This window comes from Buteo buteo, chromosome Z (assembly GCF_964188355.1).
Source record: "Buteo buteo chromosome Z, bButBut1.hap1.1, whole genome shotgun sequence".
In the NCBI taxonomy this organism is placed as follows: Eukaryota; Metazoa; Chordata; class Aves; order Accipitriformes; family Accipitridae; genus Buteo; species Buteo buteo.
Window position 1 is genome coordinate 45,693,351 of NC_134204.1, and position 23,603 is coordinate 45,716,953.

The following is a 23,603-nucleotide window of genomic DNA, read 5'->3' on the forward strand; positions in this document are numbered from 1 at the left end:
AGCTTATGTATTTACACAAATCACACTGCATTCATTCACTATTTTTGACAAGGCAATACAAGCAATTAATTGAGTGACAGATTGCTGATGTTTATGTAGAGACCAAAGTTTTCAAAGACAGGCTCCCACTCCCAACAGCATGTTTATAGTCTATTAAATAAACATTTACTGCTATGTAAGCAGTACAGTATGACTTCCAGGTTCAGACCATACAGCTAACATAATCGCAAATAATTTTAAAAGTTAATCATTATCCCCTCTGGGAGCAGGAAAAGCAAGGAGAATATGAAAAAAGGTCTTAAAAATACTTTAATGGGTAGCAATATGTAAGCATTATTAGATTCTACCTGCTTCCTTTGTAATTACCACCTGGCTACTCATTGTTCCTTATTAACAGGCCTTGCCTGTTTCTGTACTCCTGTGTACTGAATTTACCAAATCAGTTCCAGATAACAAACATGCTACCAGCTCTCAACTCTGAAAAACAATCACTCCCTCATTTGAAAGCCAAGACTTGTCTCTGCAAACACACTGGAGAATTTGTTTTTGTTTTTTTTATCTCTAGATATGTCATTCCTCCCTAACAATTAGAACACTTGGTACTTTTCCAAGTAGCTGCTGTTCTTTTTCACCATTGAGAGGATCCTTTGTACTCTGCTATGTATTTCAATGCCTGCAAAAGCATTTCAGTTCAACTTCACATCTGTGGTTCATTCAGCTACTCTTGCTTCTGTAATACCACAAATAAAATAACCCGTGAATAGTCTTTGCACAGAGTAATTCAGAACGTATAGATTTGTACCCTGGTGGATATTTTCATTTTCAGTGTTCTGGAGATTGAGGGTGGGAAGGAGTGGGTGTTGTTTTTCAGGGCAGGAAGGGGACAAATTTCTGAAGTAATGCACCATGTTTCAAAGGCTGATACCAAGTCAGCCACTCTTCTCCACATGCCTTCTGACAATCACATTTAATTTATGTATGCAGGATATTAACGCAAAAAAAAAAACCCATGCCCAAACAACAAAAGCAAGAGTGAATCTCATGAGTTTAAGTCAAACAAGAACCTCCATACTCACAGTTAAAAAGATAAAATTTATGCCCATCATTTAATTTGTGCACTGAGGGCAATATGTTGCTACTTCTTCATATCCTGACTACTGTTATCAGTGCACCAGATTTTGACAGCTCATATTAGGACAAAGCTGTTACCTAAGTACTATGAAGCTGCAAACTCAAGCAGTTTTTAAGGTTGTTTTGGTTTTAAATAGGCCTTTAATCTGGAACAGCCTGTAGTAAAGTCATTCATATATAGGCACATTAAAGAACAGCAAGAATTAAAATAGACTTTGGCCCAACTTAAGGTCACCTTCTTTCTATTTACGAAAACATTTGTGTACTTTCACATATCTCCATTTTCCTTTTCTCCCTGCACCAACTACTTCCACTAACAAGGGCATCCAGAGCAATTGTAAGTTCCTGAAAAATCAGCTGTATTTTAAGCAAGGCAAAAGGTAAAGAATAATCTTTGAAAATTACTGGGATACCTGCTTCTTGGGGGAAAGCTAACTGAAAATAACTTGCAGCAGGTGACCTCTCCTCCCATGACGGATTTAAGACACTTCCTCATAACATCGGAGGCAAAAATCTACTTAAGCTAGCCTCTATTTGGTTAGTTAAGCACATCAGCCACTGTCTTTTACATTGATGATCTTTGCCAGAAACATTGGAAGCATTCAGTTTAATAAAGATCAAATCCACTGTAAATGGCTCTAAAAATGTAGTTCCCTTAGACATGCCAGCTGGTTCCCGCCCCACAAAAGAGATAATCCGCACATGTGAGTAAACGCTGCAGAGAAACGCAGTTACATAATCTCTAGCAGATATGGTTCATTAAAACGGACAGGGCAAAAGGAAGGGGAGGAAGCGGCTGACACGGGGAAAGAAAAAAAAAAAATCGCCTCAAGTCTGTCTGCTTTCAATTCGGCAATTCAAATCCGGAAAGCCGCCAGAACGACCCGCGTGGCTGAGCCACGCCGCCCGCTCAGCCCACGACCCCCAAAGCCCAGCAGCCGGCACCGCGCCTTCCCCAAACTCCCAATCGCACCAGGGTGCGACCGGCCGCCGGGCGGGCAGCGGGGGCCGCCAGAAGCTGGACTGAGAGCGGGCACCGCGCGTACCTGCAGAGGCGGAACCGGGCCATCGCTGGCAGCGGTTCGCCGACTCCGTTTGGGGCAGTAGAGACGGAGACTCCCTGCCCTCGCTAAGCGGCAGGGTCTCCCCCCCGCCCATGCCCCTGCCCGTGCCCGTGCCGCCACAGCCTCCACATGCCGCCAGGCCTCGGGCCTCTTCTCAAGTCTTCTTCCTCCCCAGCCCGGGCCAGGCGTACTGGCGCCCCTGGTCTGCGGACTCCTGCCGCTCCCCCCGGGACTCCCCCCTGCCTCTCCCACACAACGCGGGGCTGAGGGCACCCTCCCCAGCAGCGAGCTCGGCGGAGCCCTCGCTGCCGCACCCGCCTCAGCCCGCCACTCCCGCAGACCGCGGCGCGGACTCAACGGCTGCCCGCGCCCCAGCCGGCACCGGGCTCGCCGCCACCGCTCTTCCTCGCCCTGCCCGCACCGCCACCCCCGCCCATCCCCCCCGCCCCACCCCCGCCCCGCACCGCGAGCCGTGGTAAGCGCATGCGCCTCTCTGGAGGGGCGCGGGGGGAGTCCCGTCGTGTGTGTGTGCGCTTGCGCTGGGATCCTGGGGCAGGGTTCGCGGGCTCCTGGCGGTGGCGGTCGGCGGCTCAGGCGGTCCTGGAGGGGAGAAAGGAGCGGTCCGGCGGCGCGGGACGCGGCGGGTGAGGCCCCCTGCCCAGGGCGGGGAGGGTGCGGGGAGGGTCGTGGTGTGCCGCGCCGCGCCGCCGCCGGGGGCAGCGCTGCTGCCTCCCGCCTCGCCTCGGCTCACCTCGCCTCGCCTCGCCTTGCCTTGCCTTGCCTCGCCTGCCTCGCCGGGGCGCCAGGCAGAGCCGGTCCCGCTGAGGGAGGAAGGGAGTCCTCGGCAGCGGGTGGGCGCGGCGCCGGTGCCCCGCGGCGGGGCGGGCGGGCGGGCGAGCGTTGCGCTGCCCCTCACCCGGCGGCGGGGCGGAGGAGCCGACCGGCCTGTCAGCGGGCGGCCGCTCGCCGCGCCCGACGACCGGCGCCCGGCGGGAGTTCGGCCGCAAGGAGCGGGGCCGAGACGGCGCCGGGAGGGTCTGGCTGCGCTAGCGTTAATACCTGACATTCAAGCGTGATTTCCATTTATTTTAATTAGTTTCCCACGTAATTTCCTCGTCCCAGACCACTGAGCCTGGTAGACCCTGCGGCCGCCTGAGGGCTAGTCACGTACTGACAGGGGGCGAAGGGACGCTAAGCATGGCTCGGGCGAAGGGACTCCCGGACTGGTTTTCAAATTCCGTTTGACCCCCCCCCCACCCCTTTTTTGTTAACTGCCGGTGCCTGGGAGGTCTCATGCCACGGGGGCCTTTGTTTAAAGCTTCCATGGCGGCTTTTGATGAAGCTGTTTAGAGCTCGCCGGGCTGGTAGGTGTCTCGTGCAAGATCTCCGACTAGATAAGGGCAGGTTTAGCATTGCCGATATCTCAAAGGCAGACTGAGTGGCTAAACATAAAATTCCTCTGGGCTGCCTCGCGTGTGGTGCGATTGCGAAAGCACAAAACCAGTTCGAAATAACTAGTCGGTAGCGTTTAAAAATTATATTCCGGTCTGAAGTTGTTTAACATGGCTGCGATAATCTTGATATTACATTCTGCTGAAGAAGTCAGAGGAAATACGCCCATTTTCACAAATTCGTTTGGACACGCTTTGTGTGAATAACGAACTTGTGTGTGGTCTATTTTACAGTTCCCTCTTTTTGACTCCTTTCACAGAGCAGTGGGAGGACATAGGTATTTCTAATAGTGTAAAGCAACAACAAAAATTTGTGATATCTACATCTCTTGTAAGAGGATTTCTTGACATTGTTTCTCATTTTATTTCCAGTTTGATAGTACACTCTTTATTATGGCTCTGTACTGCTAAAGTTTTGGTGTCCTTAGTTTTTGAGGTTTCATAGCCTACAAGCTAGTTGTAGAGAAACAGTGAATAAGAAAACATTTTTTTAAAAAGAATTTTTATTAATAAGTTTTTTGGGCTGGTTTTATGTAATGGTAGCTGTTTAAATGAAATCAGGTTAGTTAGTCTTCCTTTCTCACCTGATTCTTGGGGGGGGGGGGGGGGAATTACTCCCATGAAGCACTTTTTCTAATTCATGCATAATGTACAGTGTCTCTGATACAGATTTAAAGGTGCAGTATCATGGTTATGAAAGCTTCGGTAGAAGATGATGATTCAGGATGGGAACTCGGTGTGCCTGACAAGATGGAAAAGAGTAATACAAGCTGGATAGATATAACCCAGGATTTTGAAGAAGCTTGTAGAGGTCAGTCGTACTGCTTGTATTCTGAGAAAACTTGGAATCATTTGGGGGACTAAGCATAGTTCTATGAGGTGTTTTAAGCAATAGTTTGACCCAGGTTCGAGCTCCAGATGAATGCAGCTACCTGTGTTTCCCTGTGTTTAACTTAACTGTGAGGTTGAAAATATCAGAAGAACCTCACCTTGCTTCTTCCTCCAGATTACATAAATATCTTTTTTCAGTCATGTTTTTTCATCTTACGTGTTTTTGCACCCGCTTTTTTCTTTGCAAAGATTTCTTCCTCTCTCTTCTGCCAAATGGAAGCCTTGTTCATCCATGCAGAATCAATGGTCTGGTTTTTTCCTGTACATTTTTGGATCTATAGGGTCCAATGATTTATTCATTTAATTGGTCAGTGCATCATTTTTCACCTTTGAAACAAGGCTGAGCTTCTGAGGAGATGCAGTGCATCCCAGTCACAGGGAAGCTGTTGCTTCCATTTAAACGGTGCCTTTATTGTTGTTAGATATTAGTGCTGGGTTACTATGACGATGACTTTATTTTTTCAGCTGATTTTATGATGACATTATGGAATAATAAATATAAAACTGCAACTTACCACACACAATATTACATAATAATAAACACAATTTCCTTATGCCGTCAAATAATTCCTGTATATTAATCATATACTGTTTGTGTACCTATCAAATACATCTAAAGGCTTCATTAAAAGTAATGAGGAAAAGCAAGCCTTTCAGTAAACTCTCCTGGAGAAAATCAGACATCTGCATAAAACAGCTGTCCTGTGTTCCAGGCTATTCAGATGCTACTTTTTGGTAACTGTAAAACCCTTTTAACTGTTGGAATAACAGAAAGGGATGAGGAAAGACTCTGAACAACTTGTTCTCTCTTAGCATAAGACAGTTTGGTGGGTGGCAAGACTATCCTGGAAAAGTTGTGCTAGAAGGATGATTGTAATTGGTTTTCCTATTCTGTTCCTTTGTAGAACTGAAGTTAGGAGAACTGCTTCATGACAAGCTGTAAGTATGCCTGTGAGATAGCTCAGGTTTTTAGATAGGATTAATGCAAATATGTTAATGTTCACTAATAAGCAAGTCATAATAAGCAAGTTGGTATCAACTAAGCTTTTTTAAACTTTTACTTTAAATAAAATAGTATTTAGAATATCATTTGTCTTCAGCAGTATGTATATGATGCACCTGTATGAATGCTGAATGTTTCTTGTCATACCAGTATAACATTACATTTTCGGTTAATCAATGTAGTTTAGAAGTTTATAGCACACCTGACGATCAGTGGTGCTGACACTACTGAACCTACTGAACTATTTTATTGGACATGCTTTTATAAAAAAATGCCAGAAAGACTTTAAGATTTTGAATTTGGTTACCTCAAATGTCACTAACAAGTTTACGGTAAACAATCCATGTGCTTTAACGTAACTCTTAAATGACATGGTAAAACAGAAATAGAGAGGTCTACAGATTAAGAAAAAATATACTTCAAAAAAAGCATGTGCTAAAATCTTGCTGAATTCATTAAAGAATGACGCAAGATTAAAATATTTTAAAGATAGAAGTAAATTGTTTAGCTACACGAGTCTGTTCACTTGCATAAAGAAAAAAGTGCTTATTTAAGACTAATAGCTCAGAAAATGGAAGCACACGATTAAATATATTGCTGCTTAAAAACATGTGCAAGGATGTCACCAAGTAGTTACTGAGTAGAATCGAAGCACGTTTTTGAGGTGTAATTTTATACATAAGAGCATTTCAGAGCACATACGCTTTTCAGAATTAGAAAGTGCCACACGCAATAACCTTTTTTATATAATAAAGGCTTGTGCAGCAGTTCTGATGAATATCATATATACCAAAGGTGAGGCACTATATCCCTTCTTCTATAGGGCAGTCTTCATTTGGTGTGGTTCTCCTGCAAGCTTTTATGCCTTGACTACAGGTGATCCATTGTCACATGCTGGAGTTTTTTGTGTCAGTTTTCTTAACATGCCCATTTTAAACAAAGTTGGTATATTCAATGTATTTTATTGTCAGTACGTGGCATGTATATTGTCATTAGTTTGTGGGGGACATATGTTACTTGGGGTTTTGGATGTAGCATAATAAAGAACAGCATATTATCACATATTATGTGATTTTAAAAAGGTGCTTTATCAGTATGAGGTGTCTAGAAGCAAGTGTGCATAGATTTAGTAGTGGGATATTTGGCTCAGGAATGTTCTTCAGCTTTAAAAAAAGGCTAAGAGTTTTACTTTTAGGCTTCCATTTTCTTACCTACTTGTTGCGAGATCCTCAAATTCCTCAAAACCATGATCTCTGAAGATTGGCAATAATGTTCACATACCTTACCTTATTGTCTGTAGTCAGAATACAGTGTACCCAGTTTGTTATTGTATGTTCTTTTACATTGGTTTGTGAAGACTGTTTTGTGTAAAATAATTACATTTAGAACATTTTTTTATTGGTATTCTTAGTTTTGGTCTTTTTGAAGCCATGTCTGCCATTGAAATGATGGATCCCAAGATGGATGCTGGTATGATTGGAAACCAAGTTAATAGAAAGGTTCTTAACTTTGAGCAAGCTATTAAGGTTTGTGTGACTTTCCTGGTTTTGCCTACATTGTCTGTAAAAGTGCAATATAGTTTTATCAAATTGCAGTTAAGCACAATTCAACATAATTAATGTTTTCAATCTTTACTTAAAATTAATTTTTTTATTTTGGATAGTTAAATAAGAAATAGCTTGTGATGTTTACCTCTTTTGTTACCTACATTAACACAATGATGTTAACTCTTGCAGTGAAAAGTACTGTGAAATTGTTGGGTATTGATACCTCAGATAAATAAATTTTGGAAATGGTTTTGCAAGTCACCCTGTGCTTCCCCAAAATGTGTCTTTTATATGAAGATGTATTGGTTAGTCCCTCTTTAAGCTGAATGGAAACTAGCTTTCTTGCAAAAGCTGGAAATTAACACTTTATGAGACTGTCAGTTCATTAACATTGAACAGAAGCTGGCTAATTTAACAACATTGACAGTAATGATTAACTTTTGATGTGTGGTCAAGATAGACTGGTGGATGGAGGTTGAAAGACTTTCTGTTATGTTGGAAAAAATAATGCACTCAGAGGAAGAAATGGTTTTTACCACGGACCTTGTTTTGAATGGAGTAAAAGAACTCTGTGTAAAATATTGGCCATCTAAGTCATGTAGAATGTATGCAGAATTGCATACATAGGACAAATAAAATCAAAGAAGTAGGTTTGCTGCCTTCTTGGTCCTGACCTTGAAGGCAATAAAATTCTACAGGTACTTGCAGCATAAAAGGCAGTTTTCAAAGAATGGGTCCTGCATATTATTCCTTGTTCAGTCTTTATTATGATTGTACGTATTGTTTTGTGATTTAAGTGTTGGCAGTTATCTGGTTTTAAACTTCTATTGGCTACTTATAAATCAGAAATTTTATTTTAGCTTACTCTTTGAATAGCTTTATGTTTGATCAGCGTTGAACACAATGATGGGAAAGCAAAGATTTTCCGAATTTGAGGCACATTATGAAGCTGATCAATAAAGCTAGTGGTATACAAATATCCTGAAGTTTTGATCAAGTTGTAGTTTCCTTTTCAGCTATACAAATAATAAGTTGTATTTTGCCTATAGTCTTCCATAGTCTTTAGGTTTTTTTCTTTCTTTGTTTTCTAAGGATGGCACCATTAAAATAAAGGATCTCACTTCACCTGAGCTGGTAGGAATAATGGATACATGTTTTTGTTGTTTGGTAAGCATTTCTCTGCTCTTAAAGTTAGATGGTTTTGCTTTCAAAATATAATCCTTTAATCCAGTTTAAAATAAGAAAAAACAGTAGAACTCGAGAAAAAAGATTCATCAAGTGGAAAATACGTACTTAGTATTTTAATTTCCATTTAGGTACTTGCACTGGCTATTATAAGAGGCATAATTTTGATTTTTTTTTAATTTTTTTTTTATTATTATAGGAAATGGTTATGAAAGAGAACTGGTAGTATTTTGAATCAAGTAAAAAGGTTTTATAATTTGTGTGTTTTAAATGCATGGTATCTGACTGCCTGCTGCATAGTGGTGTTTGACTGTGTTGGAAAGTGAGTGTGCAGTAACTTACAGCACTTGGTTGCTCATTTCTGTACAGTCAATATTGACTGAGCTTACAGGGGCATTTTGAAGAAAGGAAAGAAAATGCTGAAATCCATTTAGAGGAAATAAGTGAATTATCAGTTATTTGGTAATTGTGTTTACCAAATAATTGTGATTTTCTATGTATGTCTTAATTTCCTCAGTAAATGATAGAAATTATTTTCAGTTACTCTTTAAAATGACATCAGTAAAATTACTTTGTTTTTTAAAACAACATTTCAAACTGCTTTAGTCCAAAAAGACATGTAAAGGTCACTGTATATTTGATATTGTGTAACATAATTTGTCTTCTTCCCCTCCCCGCCCCCACCAATACTGACTTTTTTTTGAAAAGGGACAGTGGTCATGTTAAAAATCTCATCCTGCTGTGGCTTATACTATTTCAAGATAAAAATAATTGTTAAAATTACCGAAGCTTTCCCTGTAGCTTAAAGCAGCATGAAAGTAGTAGAAAGAGGGAATTGTGAAAAGAAACCGTAAGTTGTAGAAGAGAACATGCAGAATATTGCCGAGTTGTTTCATAGCCACTTGCACTTTTCATTCAGTATTTATATAGAGGAAGATTCTAAATCTGGTTGTCTCTTAACTTAATGTCATGTGTAAGTCATAGAGATTAGACCTGAACTTTGTGGAAGAGGTTTATCCAACACCAGAATTTGATGGTGTTATAGGGTTTAGTAACTTACTGCCTGCCACAGCCAGCAGATGAACAAAGGTTAAAGGTTCGGAGACCTTCTCTTGCCCTTTTTTGCTAGATGGAAGGTTGCCATGATAGGGACTTCCTTAGTGACTCAGTGAAGCACAGTAAGATGGAAAAAGAATGGAAATATAAAAATGAGGACTTGGCTGTCATGAGTAAAACATTTAATTTTCTTTTCCCTAGATAACATGGTTAGAGGGACATTCCTTGGCACAGACCGTATTCACATGCCTTTATATTCATAATCCAGACTTTATAGAAGATCCTGCTATGAAGGCTTTTGCTTTAGGGATCCTAAAAATCTGTGATATTGCCAGAGAAAAGGTTAACAAAGCAGCTGTTTTTGAGGAGGTATGTGTTTCAATATCTCCTATGGTTAAATATGTAACGTTATGCATAGGCTCCATAACGCAAAAAACCCAGTATATTAGAGAAATTTATTACTGTTTGGTTGGGGGATACTGTGGGAGCGTTAGTTCATCCCCCTAAAAGTATTAGACCTGATCTTTTTAAAATGCAGTTTTCTTCAATGAAGGTGTTTCATGCTCTTTTCTGTATTTTGCTGGAGTATTGGAGTCACATATTTTACACAATGCAAGCCTTGTGGCTAACAATTTGAAATCAGTTTTACTTGTGGTTATCTTCCTGTTTAATTTTTTATTTTTCTACTTTAAATAACCATGATTGTCTTTTGTCTGAAATGTCCATGTAGCAATGGAATCAGAGTCTGGTTTTCTGAACTCATAGCAATTTTTGTTTCCTCTGAGTTTGGATGAGTCACTTCTTACTGATTATATCTAAAATTGGTTAAGTTTGTATCCATAGTTCTTGTAACATTTTGATAGGGTGGCACCTGATGAAAATATGAAGGGCATATTGTTACTAAGGATTTATGCAGAAAATAACTACCCCAAGCTGGATTTGGGCAGGAAAGTCACCCAAACCATGGGTGTATCCAGTTGTGCAGAATAAAACTGGACTTTATATGTTAAACAAAACCACCCTAAAACAAAAGAAAACCCAGCACAACAAGAAAACAACCCCAAAAAAACAAAACAACCAAAAAGAAAACACCAAACCCTAACCTGAAAATGTAACTACTACTGTTTACATTTCACTGCATATTGCCTCTTTGATATTTATTTTTTAGGAAGATTTTCAGTCAATGACTTATGGATTTAAGATGGCCAACAGTGTGACAGATCTTAGAGTTACAGGTACAGTTTGTGCCTCTGTGTATCTTCCATCAGTCTCCTCTTTTGAGCATGTTGGTTACTGTCAACCAAACCTAATGAATTAGTAGGAACCTCAAATGTAACGGTTTTTTTATTAGTCTTGTGAAAGTCAGTGGCTTGGTAAAAAGACAGATCAAATTATTTTTCCTTGAAGAGAAGGTTCAAGGGTCTTTTTTATTAAATGCATGAGAAGCAAAAGAAGTGCTATTAGATGTGCCAGCCAAGTGCCTGGGTACAAGCTCATCCAGGTCTGGGACAGACACAAACCATTGGAAAGTGCACTGCTTGAATTCTGTTTCTCTGCCTCACAATTTGTTGTGATCTGAACAGATTGCTTTTGAGGAAAAAGCAATCTGGTAGTTCTAAAGCTATGAATACGCATGCTATTAGGTACGTACATAAGTATGTGAGTAAGCCTTTCGATGTGCTATGATATGCACTTGAGCTTTCCATTGATTCATTTTTAGAAAATTTGTGAACACTTTAGCTTTGAATCAGTCAGTTTATACTCTGATTTATGTATTCTTGCGAGGAATCCCCACCATCCCTCGCAACAATACTTTTTGTCTAGTCTTTGGCTAATGGGTATGTAAAGCATTTCAAAACTTGATTTCCTCTCAAAACCTTTTTCCCCTGAGTGGTGTAGGTGTACCTAGGAATGCTTCTCAGCTTTTAATTGTACTGTGGCTCTTCCAGGTATGCTAAAAGATGTAGAAGATGACATGCAAAGACGAGTGAAGGTACTTTTCTCATGTTTGCCTTGTCAATTATACTTAAAGTGTACTTAACATAGGTTTGGGGGAGGGACTTGGATTATGAAGAATGTGGCAGTTTTGCGTCATTAAACGGTGCTGTTTTTTTCTGGAGAACTGCCATAATGGTTTGCATAACATGGTGGTAGTTTGCCTTGTAGCTAAAGATGCTGAAGTCTTCAGACTCTTCTAAACTCTTTAATAGTTGCTTCACTAGTAATAGGTGGAATTGTGATGTAGAAGATAATACTGGGCTGGGGCACAGAAAATATGTATTGAATTTCTGGCTTTTACACAGATACACTATGTGATGTTAAAGAAATCACTTAATCTTCCTTTACCACAGTTTACAATATGAAATGTTCATTCCATTTCCTTGCCTATTTGCAGAGTGGACTGAGATAGGTCTCATTACGATAGCAGAGTCTTGGATCATTCAGGTACCTAGATTCTATATTAAGAGGCTTTGAAATTGCAAACTGATTTTTAGGGTTATTTAACAGATGGATGTTCTGGAGAGGGTAAAGGAATTTTATTAGTAGCTTCCCTTTGCAATTTTTAATAAATTATTTGAAATTCCTTTACCTTCTAGAGTACTCGAAGTCGACAAGGAGAAGAGAGAGATCCAGAAGTTGAACTTGAAGTAAGGAATTGTTTGCTTTCTTTTTTTTTTAACGGATTTCATGGATTAGTAGTACCTCATTACTTTAATCAGTAGTTAACAGCTTGTGAGAAATGTGTGTCGCCAGTGTTGCTACTACTGTCATATCTGAGCTGTTGTAAACAAGGCCCTGAGCAAATCTGAGGCTAGCAGATAGGCTTTTACGCTTTGAAGGGGTAGAGTTCTGCATCAATCCCAACAGCAGAATAGTGATGCTGCTGCAATTCTGCTATTTATGCACCTACCTCTCAAGAAAAAGTCATTAGCAAAGTAGGTGATCTTACCTATCCTGTACCTTCTTCCCTCAGTTCCTTCCGAGCAGCTTTTACTGCTGCTGGCAGCCTCACTGTCAAGGGAGAAAGTAGAAAGAGAAAATGAAAGCAGTGTAGCTCCTTCCAGGAAAAAGTGGTAATTGATGTAGTTGATGTGGTTGATTTAGAAGGGTGTGAGTTTCCTTTCCCAGTAATGTTATTTTCTTCAGAAATAACTTTTAACATAGATCTTCAGCAAAAAGGACAGAAAATTTGTTTAATAATTTGTGGTTGTTCACTTAAGCTGAGATGTGAATGTTATTTGCTTAGGAGATAGCTATGCAGCCAGTGGCTGTGCTTTACCCAAATTATCTTAGTAATTTTTGTGTTAGTGCTTTTCTGACAGCAGTACAGATTTCTTCTATAAATCCCATAAATTTTCTTCAGAATCATATTAGATACCATATTTTTAAGACTAGAGAGCATACTTTAATGAATCTACAAATTTTTTTTTAATAAGTTTCAGGATTTAATGCATATTGCTTAGTAATTTGCAGTATATTTTTATTACAGCATCAACAGTGTTTAGCTGTGTTCAGCAGAGTCAAGTTTACCCGGGTACTACTGACTGTTCTAATAGCATTTACCAAAAAAGAGGTACGTTCATTTGGTGTTTCTGTGTTCACAGTGTGATCCTGTGAAATACTCATTTTTCGTTCTTTAAGGTCAAGCAATTATTCTGTAGATTCTGCAGATTTGAACTGATGTTGCTGCAGGTAAAACATTGGATAAAGCCTTACAGTGGCAACCATTCAGTTTTCACTCATTTTTGAAGAAAACACAGGAAAAGATAGTAACTGACACTATTATGGCCTTGCAGAGAGACAGAATATCCATTCTAGAACACTTGAAGAAAAATATTTATGGGTTTTGTTTTACTCTTTTCAAACACATGAGCAAAACTTTTATTTCTCAAGTTTTGTGGAGTTACCTGGCATTGAGCAATGTTTTGTCCATCTTTAGAGCGTTGTAAGCTTTTCCTTCCATGTGATATTGAATTTGTATCTAGACTTCTTTGGTCCGAGAAGAGGAATATAACAGCTTTCCAAGCAATTTGCCTGCTTTTTTGAATACGAGATTTCCTAATTGTTGAGGAGGGAAGGAACTGCATGTTTTAGGGCAAAGGGTAGAATGGCATGTCACATAAGACAAAGCTTTTTGTCTGAATAGCTTTTTGTTTATACAGGGATGAATATCTGTCTATTGCTTAGTGTTATTTCCATTTTCATAAAGAAACAAACAAGCTTCTTGCTTAAGCGGCATGGAGTCTTTCCCGCATATTTTTGCTGTTGGAGCAGCTGCATACTTTACAATCTAAAAACCCTTGATTAAATTGAAAGTCATGTGTAAGTATCATTGATAGACATCAGTGTTGAGGAAAAAGTGATCAAGTAGTTGCGAACAATTACATTCTGAGTATAACCGTTATTTATATCAGAAATCAAATTGTGACAGAAGTGATATACATTGATGTACAAGCAAATTCTGTGTTAACTGCTATGAGTTAATGATCTGTGCAAAATCAGATTATCTTAGTGTCGCTAAAGTCTGATTACTTAAAGCATAAGATATTTGCATCATGGACTACTTTGATGTCAATTAGATCTACTTAGCTTATTCTTTTAGTAGATTTGTGGATGCTATAATATGTGAACATTCATTATGCAGAGCTACAGATCTTGTTTGGCTTCTGTTAGATCTTCAGGGGGTTTTAAACATCTTTTTTTCTGAAAGAAGTCAAGTTTCAATTTGACTTGAGATTTTAAATATTTGAAGTTCCATCAGGGATTGTTAGTCCAGTATTTTTAAAAGAAGATTTTAGGTTTTAGAGAGCTATTTTAAATAGTACCCAGTTTGCTAACAGATTTGGATTCACAGGACATCAGAAAATCCAGCATGTCAGCAGATCATGAATCAAGATTTCTAATGGACCTCTGGTATTTTTTAATGTTCTGATGTGTACAGTGATTTCATTAAGGTTGGTAGGTTGTATTTTGTCTATATTCTTAAGAATTCTGCATTTTCTAATGATAGGAGATTTTTTTTCCCCTTTGGAGTTCTGCCTCATTTGGCAGAAGAGTTTTGTGGGGTTTTTTTGCACCTCCCCCCCAGCCAGTCAAAAGTAAAGGACTTGCATGTAGCGTATACTAGACTTGAAGCTGTAACTATTGTTAAGGCTTATGTTATATAGCAAAAAATACAGTATTAAATGTAGGCATAGATACGTAAAATATAAAGAACACTTTATTGCACAAAAATCTGTACGAACATTCTTCTGATACTGTAGTCAAAATATGTTGGTTCGTAATGTGAATAACTGTTACCTGCCTTTCAGACAAGTGCTGTTGCAGAAGCTCAGAAACTAATGACTCAGGCAGCTGACTTGCTTTCTGCCATCCACAATTCATTGCATCATGGTATCCAGGCACAGAATGATACCACTAAAGGAGGTATGGCTCAGATTTTGCCATTTTTCCCCTTTCTTAAATATGCTGTCTTGATAAACTTTAATATCTATGTGTATTTAAAAACAATCACTATTTACTTTGAACTAATAATACTTGTAATACAAGCTGTTACAGATTTGCATTGTTTGATCTTAATTTTATTTCACTAAATGATGGTTCTCCTGAAAGCAATACTGTCACTTCAAAGCCAGAGATAATATGAACTTTCTGTTAGTGCATTGTACTTCAAATCAGTGTATATGCCATTTTAAAATAGGGAACACCACCTCACCGTACAGGTATATGCTGAGCTGTTGAGGGTTGGGTTTTTTTAAATAGTACTCATTGTCTCAGCTGGGTAGTTAGTGTCTCTGGAAGTTAACTGTCAGTTAAAAAGTTCATTATGGCCAATTGAATAATTTGTATTATACTTTCAAATTTGAAGTGAGTTCTGAACCAACAGCTTATATGCAGATTTTCTCTCTCTTTCTTTTTTCCCCACTCCTTCATTAGATCATCCTATTATGATGGGCTTTGAGCCCCTTGTTAATCAGAGATTGCTGCCACCAACTTTCCCTCGATATGCAAAAATAATTAAAAGGGAAGAAATGGTCAATTATTTTTCCAAACTAATAGACCGAATAAAAACTGTATGTGAAGTAGTCAACTTAACTAATTTGCACTGTATACTGGTAAGCATGAATATTTCTTATTTATAGCCAAAGTAAGATCTTAAAATGTAACTTGCAAAAAATCATTCCATATAGGCATGCTGTTGCTCACTGGAGAAAAAACTGAGCTGTATGTATAAATCTTTTGGTGTTTCTCATTGTTGTGTACACTTTCAAAGTTTGCTGTCTTTCCTGATACTTAATTTTTCTTTTTTTTGACAAAGACCTTTTCTCCTGCCAAACTTCCCATTTTTCCTATAATTTCTTGAATAATTATATATGTTAGTGGCAGAGCCCAAGCAAGTTAATTTCCTTGTAACTCTTTCTTTGGTTGAAGAGCTGCATCTGCAGTAGCAGAACATAAATCCTTTCTATATTCCTGACTTTTTCAAATTCATTAAGCAGTATTCTGCATATGTGCCTATAACACAAGAGGGCACTTAATACATGTTTGTTTAAGCGTGTAATTCCCTGAATAGGCATAAAGTTAAGCACCTGCTTATATTCTTTTTTGAATAAGTGATGTTATTCTCAGTTACTGCCTACATTTATTAGAAGACGCTTAAATGCTTTAAATACTTTTTACAGTACATGCATTCATTGAGAAAAGAGCCACAGTTACATCAGTTCAAAGATCAAGCAAAAATCTTTTGTCTTCCTATTTCCTGTTAAATGAATAAAAGCAGTGTTTGCATGAAGCACCTGGTACCAGTTAAACATTGCAGTTTTGTTACATACCTGCTTCAGTTATGTTGTGATCTTAGGTGTTTCGCAGTATCTTTTTTCTATACTGTTATCCTTTTAATTGTTGTATCTGAAGAAGAAAATTCAGAAACGTTTTATTCTGTTAAATAACAAGTAATTGCAGAAAAAATAGATTTTAGCTTCATGTTCTGTTTTGCTCAAATGATTCATGCTTACTTTCTTACAAGTTGTATAAGCCATGCTATGTCTATGTTTGTGTGTACAAAATATAGGTGTATTTACACAATTTTATGTATATGTTTATATAAAAATGCAAATGCATATTTGTGTATAAAATTGTAAATATGTGTGTATATAAAAAATTGGCATGTTAACCTGAATTGTCTTTTTTTTTTTCCTAAATGTAAATTAGGATTTTTTCTGTGAGTTTAGTGAGCAATCACCGTGTGTTCTTTCAAGATCCCTGTTACAGGCAAGTCCTAATCTATGTCTTTGAATAAAATACTTCTGCATTCATTACAAATATGGATTTATCTTCTTGTTGCAAATATTTAAAGTATTTGCATATCATTTAATAATATATAAGTGGTAAAATATTTTCTGGAGATACTAAAGTATTAGGTATATGGAGGCTTATGTTCTGACCTATTTTTTTAAAACATTTTTAAATACTGTTGTTTAGATCATGTTAGTACATGCTAATTAAAACAGAAAGTGCTAAAATTTTTTCTCTGCCATAAAGCTGGGCCTGTACATGCATCTTTATGCTGTTCTCTGTATGCTGTCTCTGTTTGGGGCTGGTGTTTTCATTCATCTTCCCTGTTTGGACTGAATTTCATGTATAGACTGCCTCTATTGCTAGAACAGTAAAACTGATGGTTAGGGCAGAACAGGCTACTAGTTTTCTTCTCACTGCTTCACTTACCTTTAATGTGTATTATATAATCCTTAACTCAAGAGTAAAATATACTTCCTTATAGGACATTTTGATTTGAATAGGGTGTCCCTGGACATCAGAACTCCTTTATATTTGATCCCAATTAAACCATGTATAGAGCTGATCAAATATAACTATTGGCAAGTAAAATGTTTTCATAGCGCGTGTGTTCTGACTTTCCACGACATGCATTTGTGCAGTCTCTGAGTGCCTGACAGCAGAGCTTTTTCTCCAGCTGCTGAAGAACCATGTAAGAAAGGGACAGAGCACAGGGAAACCATATAACCTATTTTATGTTAATCTTCAGAAACATCTGTCTGATTAATCATCTTTAAAGCCAAGAAATAAAATCATTTTGCATGCATTGTGTTATGAAAGTAATAGAACTGTATTTTGTGTCATGGGAATACCACAGAAGTGACAGATCTCAATATGCCACTGTTTCTGAGCCTGTAACCTTGTACCTAGCCGAACCATTTTAATTCTTAAGGCAGTCTTTCAAGTTTCTAATATAATACAGGTACTGTAAGAGCTTTCAATTAGTAATTTCTAAAGCATTACTTTCAACTTAAAACATGTTTCTAAAATCACATTTTCACTTTCAGACAACTTTTCTGGTAGATAACAAGAAGGTGTTTGGCACTCACCTCATGCAAGACATGGTAAAAGATGCTTTAAGGTCTTTTGTCAGTCCTCCAGTACTTTCTCCAAAGTAAGTGGATCTCGAGTTTACTTGTATGTGGTTACATGTCTGATGAAAAAATATTTCTGCTTACAAAAGCAAGGACAGACATGTAAAGAACATACACATTTTGTACTTATTAGTGCTTATGTATGAAGAAGTCAGTCGCTGTTGCTGCTTTCGGGTTGTTTTTTTTTTTTGGTTTTTTTTTTAATTTTGTGCTACATAGACTGGTCATGTTTATAAACGTGTATGTAGGTGGATATTTGCCTTTTAGGTGTTGTCTTTATAATAATCACCAGGCGAAGGACTACATTGATTCCTTTGTCACACATTGCGTTCGGGTAAGTGTTCATTCCAATTACAGTATGTTTATGTGTATATGAGCTCTTTCAAGATTTGCTTATGTTTGAAAATGAGACCAGGTTTTTTTAGACACCTAATGTGAAAGCAAAACTGCAGAAGTTGGCCATCTTAAAATGGTAAACACTTTTTAAAAAGCCAGTAGAATTACTGCTGTTTGTTTCCTGTATTATGCTTCCATATTTTTCACAAACACTTAACTTAATTAGAAATCTGCACCTACTACCCCTTTATAGGGTAGTTTCATGTCACCAAGCAAATGCATAGCACTATAAACAAAATTATTTTTACATTCTCTCCAGTTTAAAAATGTTAAAAATTGTTTTAAAAGATTCAGGTTTTGAATGCAGCACAATGAAAATCTAAGAAAATCATAGAACCATAGAATCATTTTGGTTGGAAAAGACCTGAAGATCATCGAGTCCAACCATTAACCTAGCACTGCTAAGCCCACCACTAAACCATGTTCCTAAGAGCCACATCTCACATCTTTTAAATACCTTCAGGGATGGTGACCACTTCCCTGGCAGCCTATTCCAGTGCCTGACAACCCTTTCAGTGAAGAAAGTTTTCCTAACATCCAGTCTAAACCTCTCCTGGCACAACTTGAGGCCATTTCCTTTTGTCCTGTCACTTGTTACTTGGGAGAAGAGACCAGCACTCACCTCACTACAACCTCCTTTCAGGCAGTTGTAGAGAGCAATGAGGTCTCCCTTCAGCCTCCTCTTCTCCAGACTAAACAACCCCAGTTCCCTCAGCCACTCCTCATAAGACTGGTTCTAGACCCTGCACCAGCTTTCGTTGCCCTTCTCTGGACACGCTCCAGCACCTCAATGTCTTTCCTGTAGTGAGGGGCCCAAAACTGAACACAGGACTCGAGGTGCAGCCTCACCAGTGCTGAGTACAGGGGGACAATCACTTCCCTAGTCCTGCTGGCCACACTATTTCTGATACAGGCCAGGATGCTATTGGCCACCTGGGCACATGGATTTAGGCATAAGAAATATCTCTCTTAGCCCAAGCATTCTGTTCTGATCAGATTCCTAAAGGATGCTCGCTCAATCTCATGTTGACTTGTCTACAGAGAAAAGGGCTCTTGCATCAGTCCAGAGAGCTTGCTTGCCTGCTAGCTTGCACTCTGTAGGGAGCCTTAAGGAACCCACCTCCTGATATAGATGTATAAAAGGGGTGCCTAGACATCATAGTACTTCTCCTGTGGTTTCAAAGTTACATTGAAAATTTAAAACTACACTTTGTTTCTTTCAGCCATTCTGTAGTCTGATTCAAATCCATGGACACAATAGAGCTCGTCAGAGAGATAAACTAGGTCACATTCTTGAGGAATTTGCCACCCTCCAGGATGAGGTAATGTCCTAGGCAGCAGACCAGCAAACTTTTCTTTCCAGGTACATTCCTACCAGAGTTGAGCATGTGGTATTAGATTCTAGATGAATGAAGCAACCTTTCTGTTTGTCCTAAAATCTTTAGGACAAGGATTCCTAAAATGCAGCCCAGAAAGTCTGTGGGATATATCCAAAGACTTCTGTTACATCTGTTGAACAAAAAGTTACTACATTTTTTTAAGATTAACTTTGCCCAATAAGTAGACTTCAGGGAAACATGCTGTGATATCTAGAATTTAATGGTAATTCCACTGCTTGTAGTCTCTATCCTGCTTGTAACTGTCAGTCTGCAAGGTGCAACCAGGGAGAGATAGATGAGCCATGTTTACAAGACACCTTTGACAATTCGGTCTTACAGCTATGTAACATGTAAACAGCAAAATTTTATAAAGGTTTTAAAAAATACTCATGAATTAAATAATAACTCTTAAAAATATGTGCTTCAACTGATTTTGACCGTTTCTCAAGAATGGGGAGTGAAAGATGATAGGTCAAGGTATACTTTCACTTCCTGGAAATGTGTATCTTCAGCAGTGAGAGGCAGGAAGTAATATTTTCCAGGATGTGGGCTAAGGAGAGCAGTCGAGGAACTTGGACTTGAGGGGGAGATTTTGTGTGCTCTAGCTTCTCTCAGGATGGTTTTGTTGAGACTTTGTTGCAGTACTGCAGCTGACACAGACTGATTTTTCACTTTGTAACAGATTATATGGATTGATTTGTTCAGGACTACTGATAATATTCCAACTGTGGGAGACTTCATGTCTTTCATACAATTACTTTTTAACACTGAATTGGTCTCAGCAATATTTTAGTTTCTCTGGTGGGCCACAGTGTGTTTCTTGCATGTTAAGCTCATAAATTTAACTTTTCAATGCAGCTAGTTTTTTTTTAAAAAAAAAGAAAAAGTAATTATTGCCAATATAGTAAAATGTGTAACAGCTTGTAATTGGTTCTGAGTTTCAGTGCTCACGTGACTGCTAAAAATGTATATACAAATACTTCTTAAAATTTTGAATTTAAAAAAATGTAATGTTCTTGCTGTGTTACTGTATAGAATATTTTTTTTTCTTCTGTGCAGCAGAATTTACTTACAGTTATGTGAGTAAGTTTCCAGTTTTCTGACAATTTTAGACTACAGAGGTGCCAAAATCTGTAAAAACATATTTCTGTCTTTTAATCTGGAGCATGACTTTACTGACCCAATTCTGTTAAGATTTTATTTCTGGCAGAAGTTGGATGCTGTTTCAGTCAAATGTTCTTCCTCCCCTGTTACTTTTCTCTGTTTTTCAACAGGCAGAGAAAGTAGATGCAGCACTTCATAGTATGTTACTGAAGCAGGAACCACAAAGGCAACATCTGGCTTGCTTGGGCACCTGGGTCCTATATCATAACCTTCGTATTATGATACAGTATCTTCTGAGTGGCTTTGAGTTGGAACTTTACAGTATGCATGAATATTACTACATATATTGGTAAGAGGATGCGTTACTGACAGCTCCCACAGAGCTATAATTGCAAATATTTAAAGGAGGGACTTCAACTATGATTTTTTAATCTCAAGCATGCTCAACACGGTATCTAGTTTACCTATTCATAAAATCACAAGTGGAGAAAAAAAAATCTGTTGGTCTCTTTTCTAGACTTACTGAATAGTGTACTTTTTTTTTTTTTTTTTTCCTGAAATAGTAATTCGGTCTCTAGCTTTTTAAAACAGTGTCTTCTAATGATAATGAATGGAAAATATGCCAATTTTGGCAGACAAGAGAATGCAAGAGGAAAGCAATTTCCTTTATTCTTTTCTGTCTTGTTGATCTTTAGTATTTTTAAAAAGATCTGCGAAGTTTCAAGTTGTGATGGTAATCTGAAAGTTGACTAGGTAAAAATAACATCTTATTCTGTGAGCATATTTGAAGAGACATCTGCTTAGTGAAAATGATTGCAATATATGGAGTCAAAATACTTTTTATTTTTCTCCTTCTGTTCACATTAATTATTTTTCATAACTGATGGCTTGCTCCAAAAGGTAAATGATTTTAGATGGTTCATTTTTGATTCAGCATTAAAAATTTGATGTTGAACCTTCCTATGTTAAAGTGCTTTTGTACTTAGGTGTTTTGGGTTTGGATGGTGTTTTTTCTTCTGTAAAGCTACCGATGAATTCTTATTAGGTAAGCTGTAAGCCTTCTTTCTGAGAGATTAGACCAGTTCAAACGACTTGAACTTCAATGCATCTCATTATATTTCTATGCTGTTAGTGGATTAAGCATTGAGAAAAATTAATACTCCAGATAGTTACCTGAAGATGGCAGTATTCTTTAAGTAATACCTCAATAAGTAATACCTAGTAATACCTGTAAGACAGTATTTTTTACCCACCTGTATTTCCTCTCACCATTTTAATAAAATCACTCTTAATTGGAACTGGTATGTCAGCTGCTTTATCTCCTTACTGTAAGTGAAGAACAAAAAAAAGAGGAAATTTCTAGAGGGGAAATGTGCAAATGAAACTCATAATTTTTTCTCAGTACTTTTCCTTCTGAATTATGACTTCTTACGAAGTATTATTTCTTCTTCATGTGCTCCAGATCTGTAATTTCTATTCTCTTTTATCCCCTCTTCCTTTTGATTTGAGGTCAGTCAAGAGATTTATTGGACCCACTTCCTAAGAAATCACTCTTAAATAATTCTTAAAGATTTCTTTTAAATCTTAAAAAATTGCCTGTGGATCTCATGTTCCTGTGGGCTTGGCTTTTTAATGCTTGAAAAAAATCAGTAATAACCTTGTTTCTCAAAACAGTAACTCCTAAAAAAATTAAAAAAGGTATCTTTTTAAAAAATGCTTCATTTGCTGGGGGAAAAATTCTAGAAAAATTTGATCTTATATGGGTTTTGAAATAATAAGAAGGTTAGACTTCGCTTAGTAAACGTATAAGAAATTTGCATTCCTTGAGCTGTCTATGGTTGAATCTGTAGTCTCTTTAAACAAACCAGCACAGATTAATCTGTTGATTTCAGCCATGCATAACAAAGAGTTTTAGTTGCCCTAAAAGTTGTCCTTTACTATTAGTTCTTTGAGTAAACAACTTGGCATTCAGTGAAGGTGTGTGCATTACGAATACATTTTGCACTGCAGTATGTAACAGCTACGTACTGTTTTTACTGTAGGTACCTATCAGAGTTCCTCTATGCCTGGTTGATGTCAACACTGAGCCGCGCTGACAGCTCTCAAATGGCAGAGGAAAGAATAATGGAAGAACAACAGAAAGGCCGTAGTAGTAAGAAGACAAAGAAAAAGAAAAAAGGTATCTAGGTGTAGACTGTAACTCAGACTTTTTTTTTTTCTCCTTCATGCAGCCATGTAGAATTAAAATTCAAAATTTATAGGGTCAACACTGATGTGGGCAGGAAAAACATCCTGAAGTTTTTTAAAAAGTCAGTTGCTGTGTAAGAATTTCCCATTTATTTATTTACTTAATTTTAAACAGGTCTTTATAAAAAACCCAAACTCATTTATATTCACAGCTTCACCAGTTGTGTTATGTGTTGGATCCTGTGAGATGTAATTAAAAATATGAAAAATACTACTTTTCTGCAGTCTATAATTCCTGCAGAATTTGGGGTTTTGTGACTGTAGGTGGAGTCAAAGACTAAACTTTCAGTGTATTTGTGCAATTTTTCTTTGGCTTCAGAAGGTGTTCAAGCATGTTTCTTAATTTTACAATGGTGAGTTGGGCCATTTCAATTCAGTGGTAGTACTGTTGTGCAAAAGCCCCTTTAGAAACTCTTGCTTTCTCTGGTGTATATGCATGAGAGAAAATGAGAATTTCCCTTCCTATATGGGAGGTCTGGCACTGTGGTCAGGACTGTAAGCCTCCTACCAAAAAGGCATCCAAAACTGGTGTCTAAAGAGCATCTGATACATATTTGCCATGCCTAAGTGGCTACTAAGATTGTAGTATGTTGGAGTTATCTTAGTATTAACATTGCAAATAAGCACCATGCAGAAGCTCACTTTTGTTCTTTGCTATTCCTTCTTTTTGCTGTGTTTATCTTTGTCTTCTTTTCAATGGGAACAAGCAATTAGATCAAG

At 38.0% G+C, this 23,603-nt stretch overlaps 1 protein-coding gene across 3 annotated transcripts in view; it reads left to right on the forward strand.

Annotated features, from left to right (window-relative positions):
* Positions 1-2,707: 2,707 nt before the first annotated feature.
* Positions 2,708-23,603, forward strand: part of NAA35 (N-alpha-acetyltransferase 35, NatC auxiliary subunit) — a 33,503-nt gene continuing 12,607 nt past the window's right edge. The window contains exons 1-18 of one of the 3 annotated variants that reach the window (XM_075020535.1): positions 2,708-2,839; positions 4,302-4,457; positions 5,443-5,476; positions 6,952-7,066; positions 8,180-8,254; positions 9,530-9,697; positions 10,497-10,563; positions 11,278-11,321; positions 11,926-11,976; positions 12,819-12,902; positions 14,641-14,755; positions 15,266-15,444; positions 16,541-16,600; positions 17,671-17,777; positions 18,025-18,091; positions 19,377-19,475; positions 20,807-20,985; positions 22,679-22,815. In XM_075020535.1, the coding sequence (XP_074876636.1) occupies positions 4,334-4,457; positions 5,443-5,476; positions 6,952-7,066; positions 8,180-8,254; positions 9,530-9,697; positions 10,497-10,563; positions 11,278-11,321; positions 11,926-11,976; positions 12,819-12,902; positions 14,641-14,755; positions 15,266-15,444; positions 16,541-16,600; positions 17,671-17,777; positions 18,025-18,091; positions 19,377-19,475; positions 20,807-20,985; positions 22,679-22,815 (1,705 nt within the window). In that variant the 5' untranslated portion in view covers positions 2,708-2,839; positions 4,302-4,333. Of the gene's footprint in view, positions 2,840-4,301; positions 4,458-5,442; positions 5,477-6,951; positions 7,067-8,179; positions 8,255-9,529; positions 9,698-10,496; positions 10,564-11,277; positions 11,322-11,925; positions 11,977-12,818; positions 12,903-14,640; positions 14,756-15,265; positions 15,445-16,540; positions 16,601-17,670; positions 17,778-18,024; positions 18,092-19,376; positions 19,476-20,806; positions 20,986-22,678; positions 22,816-23,603 lie in introns of those variants that run through there. The other 2 variants (XM_075020537.1, XM_075020538.1) reach the window with 2 other exon arrangements.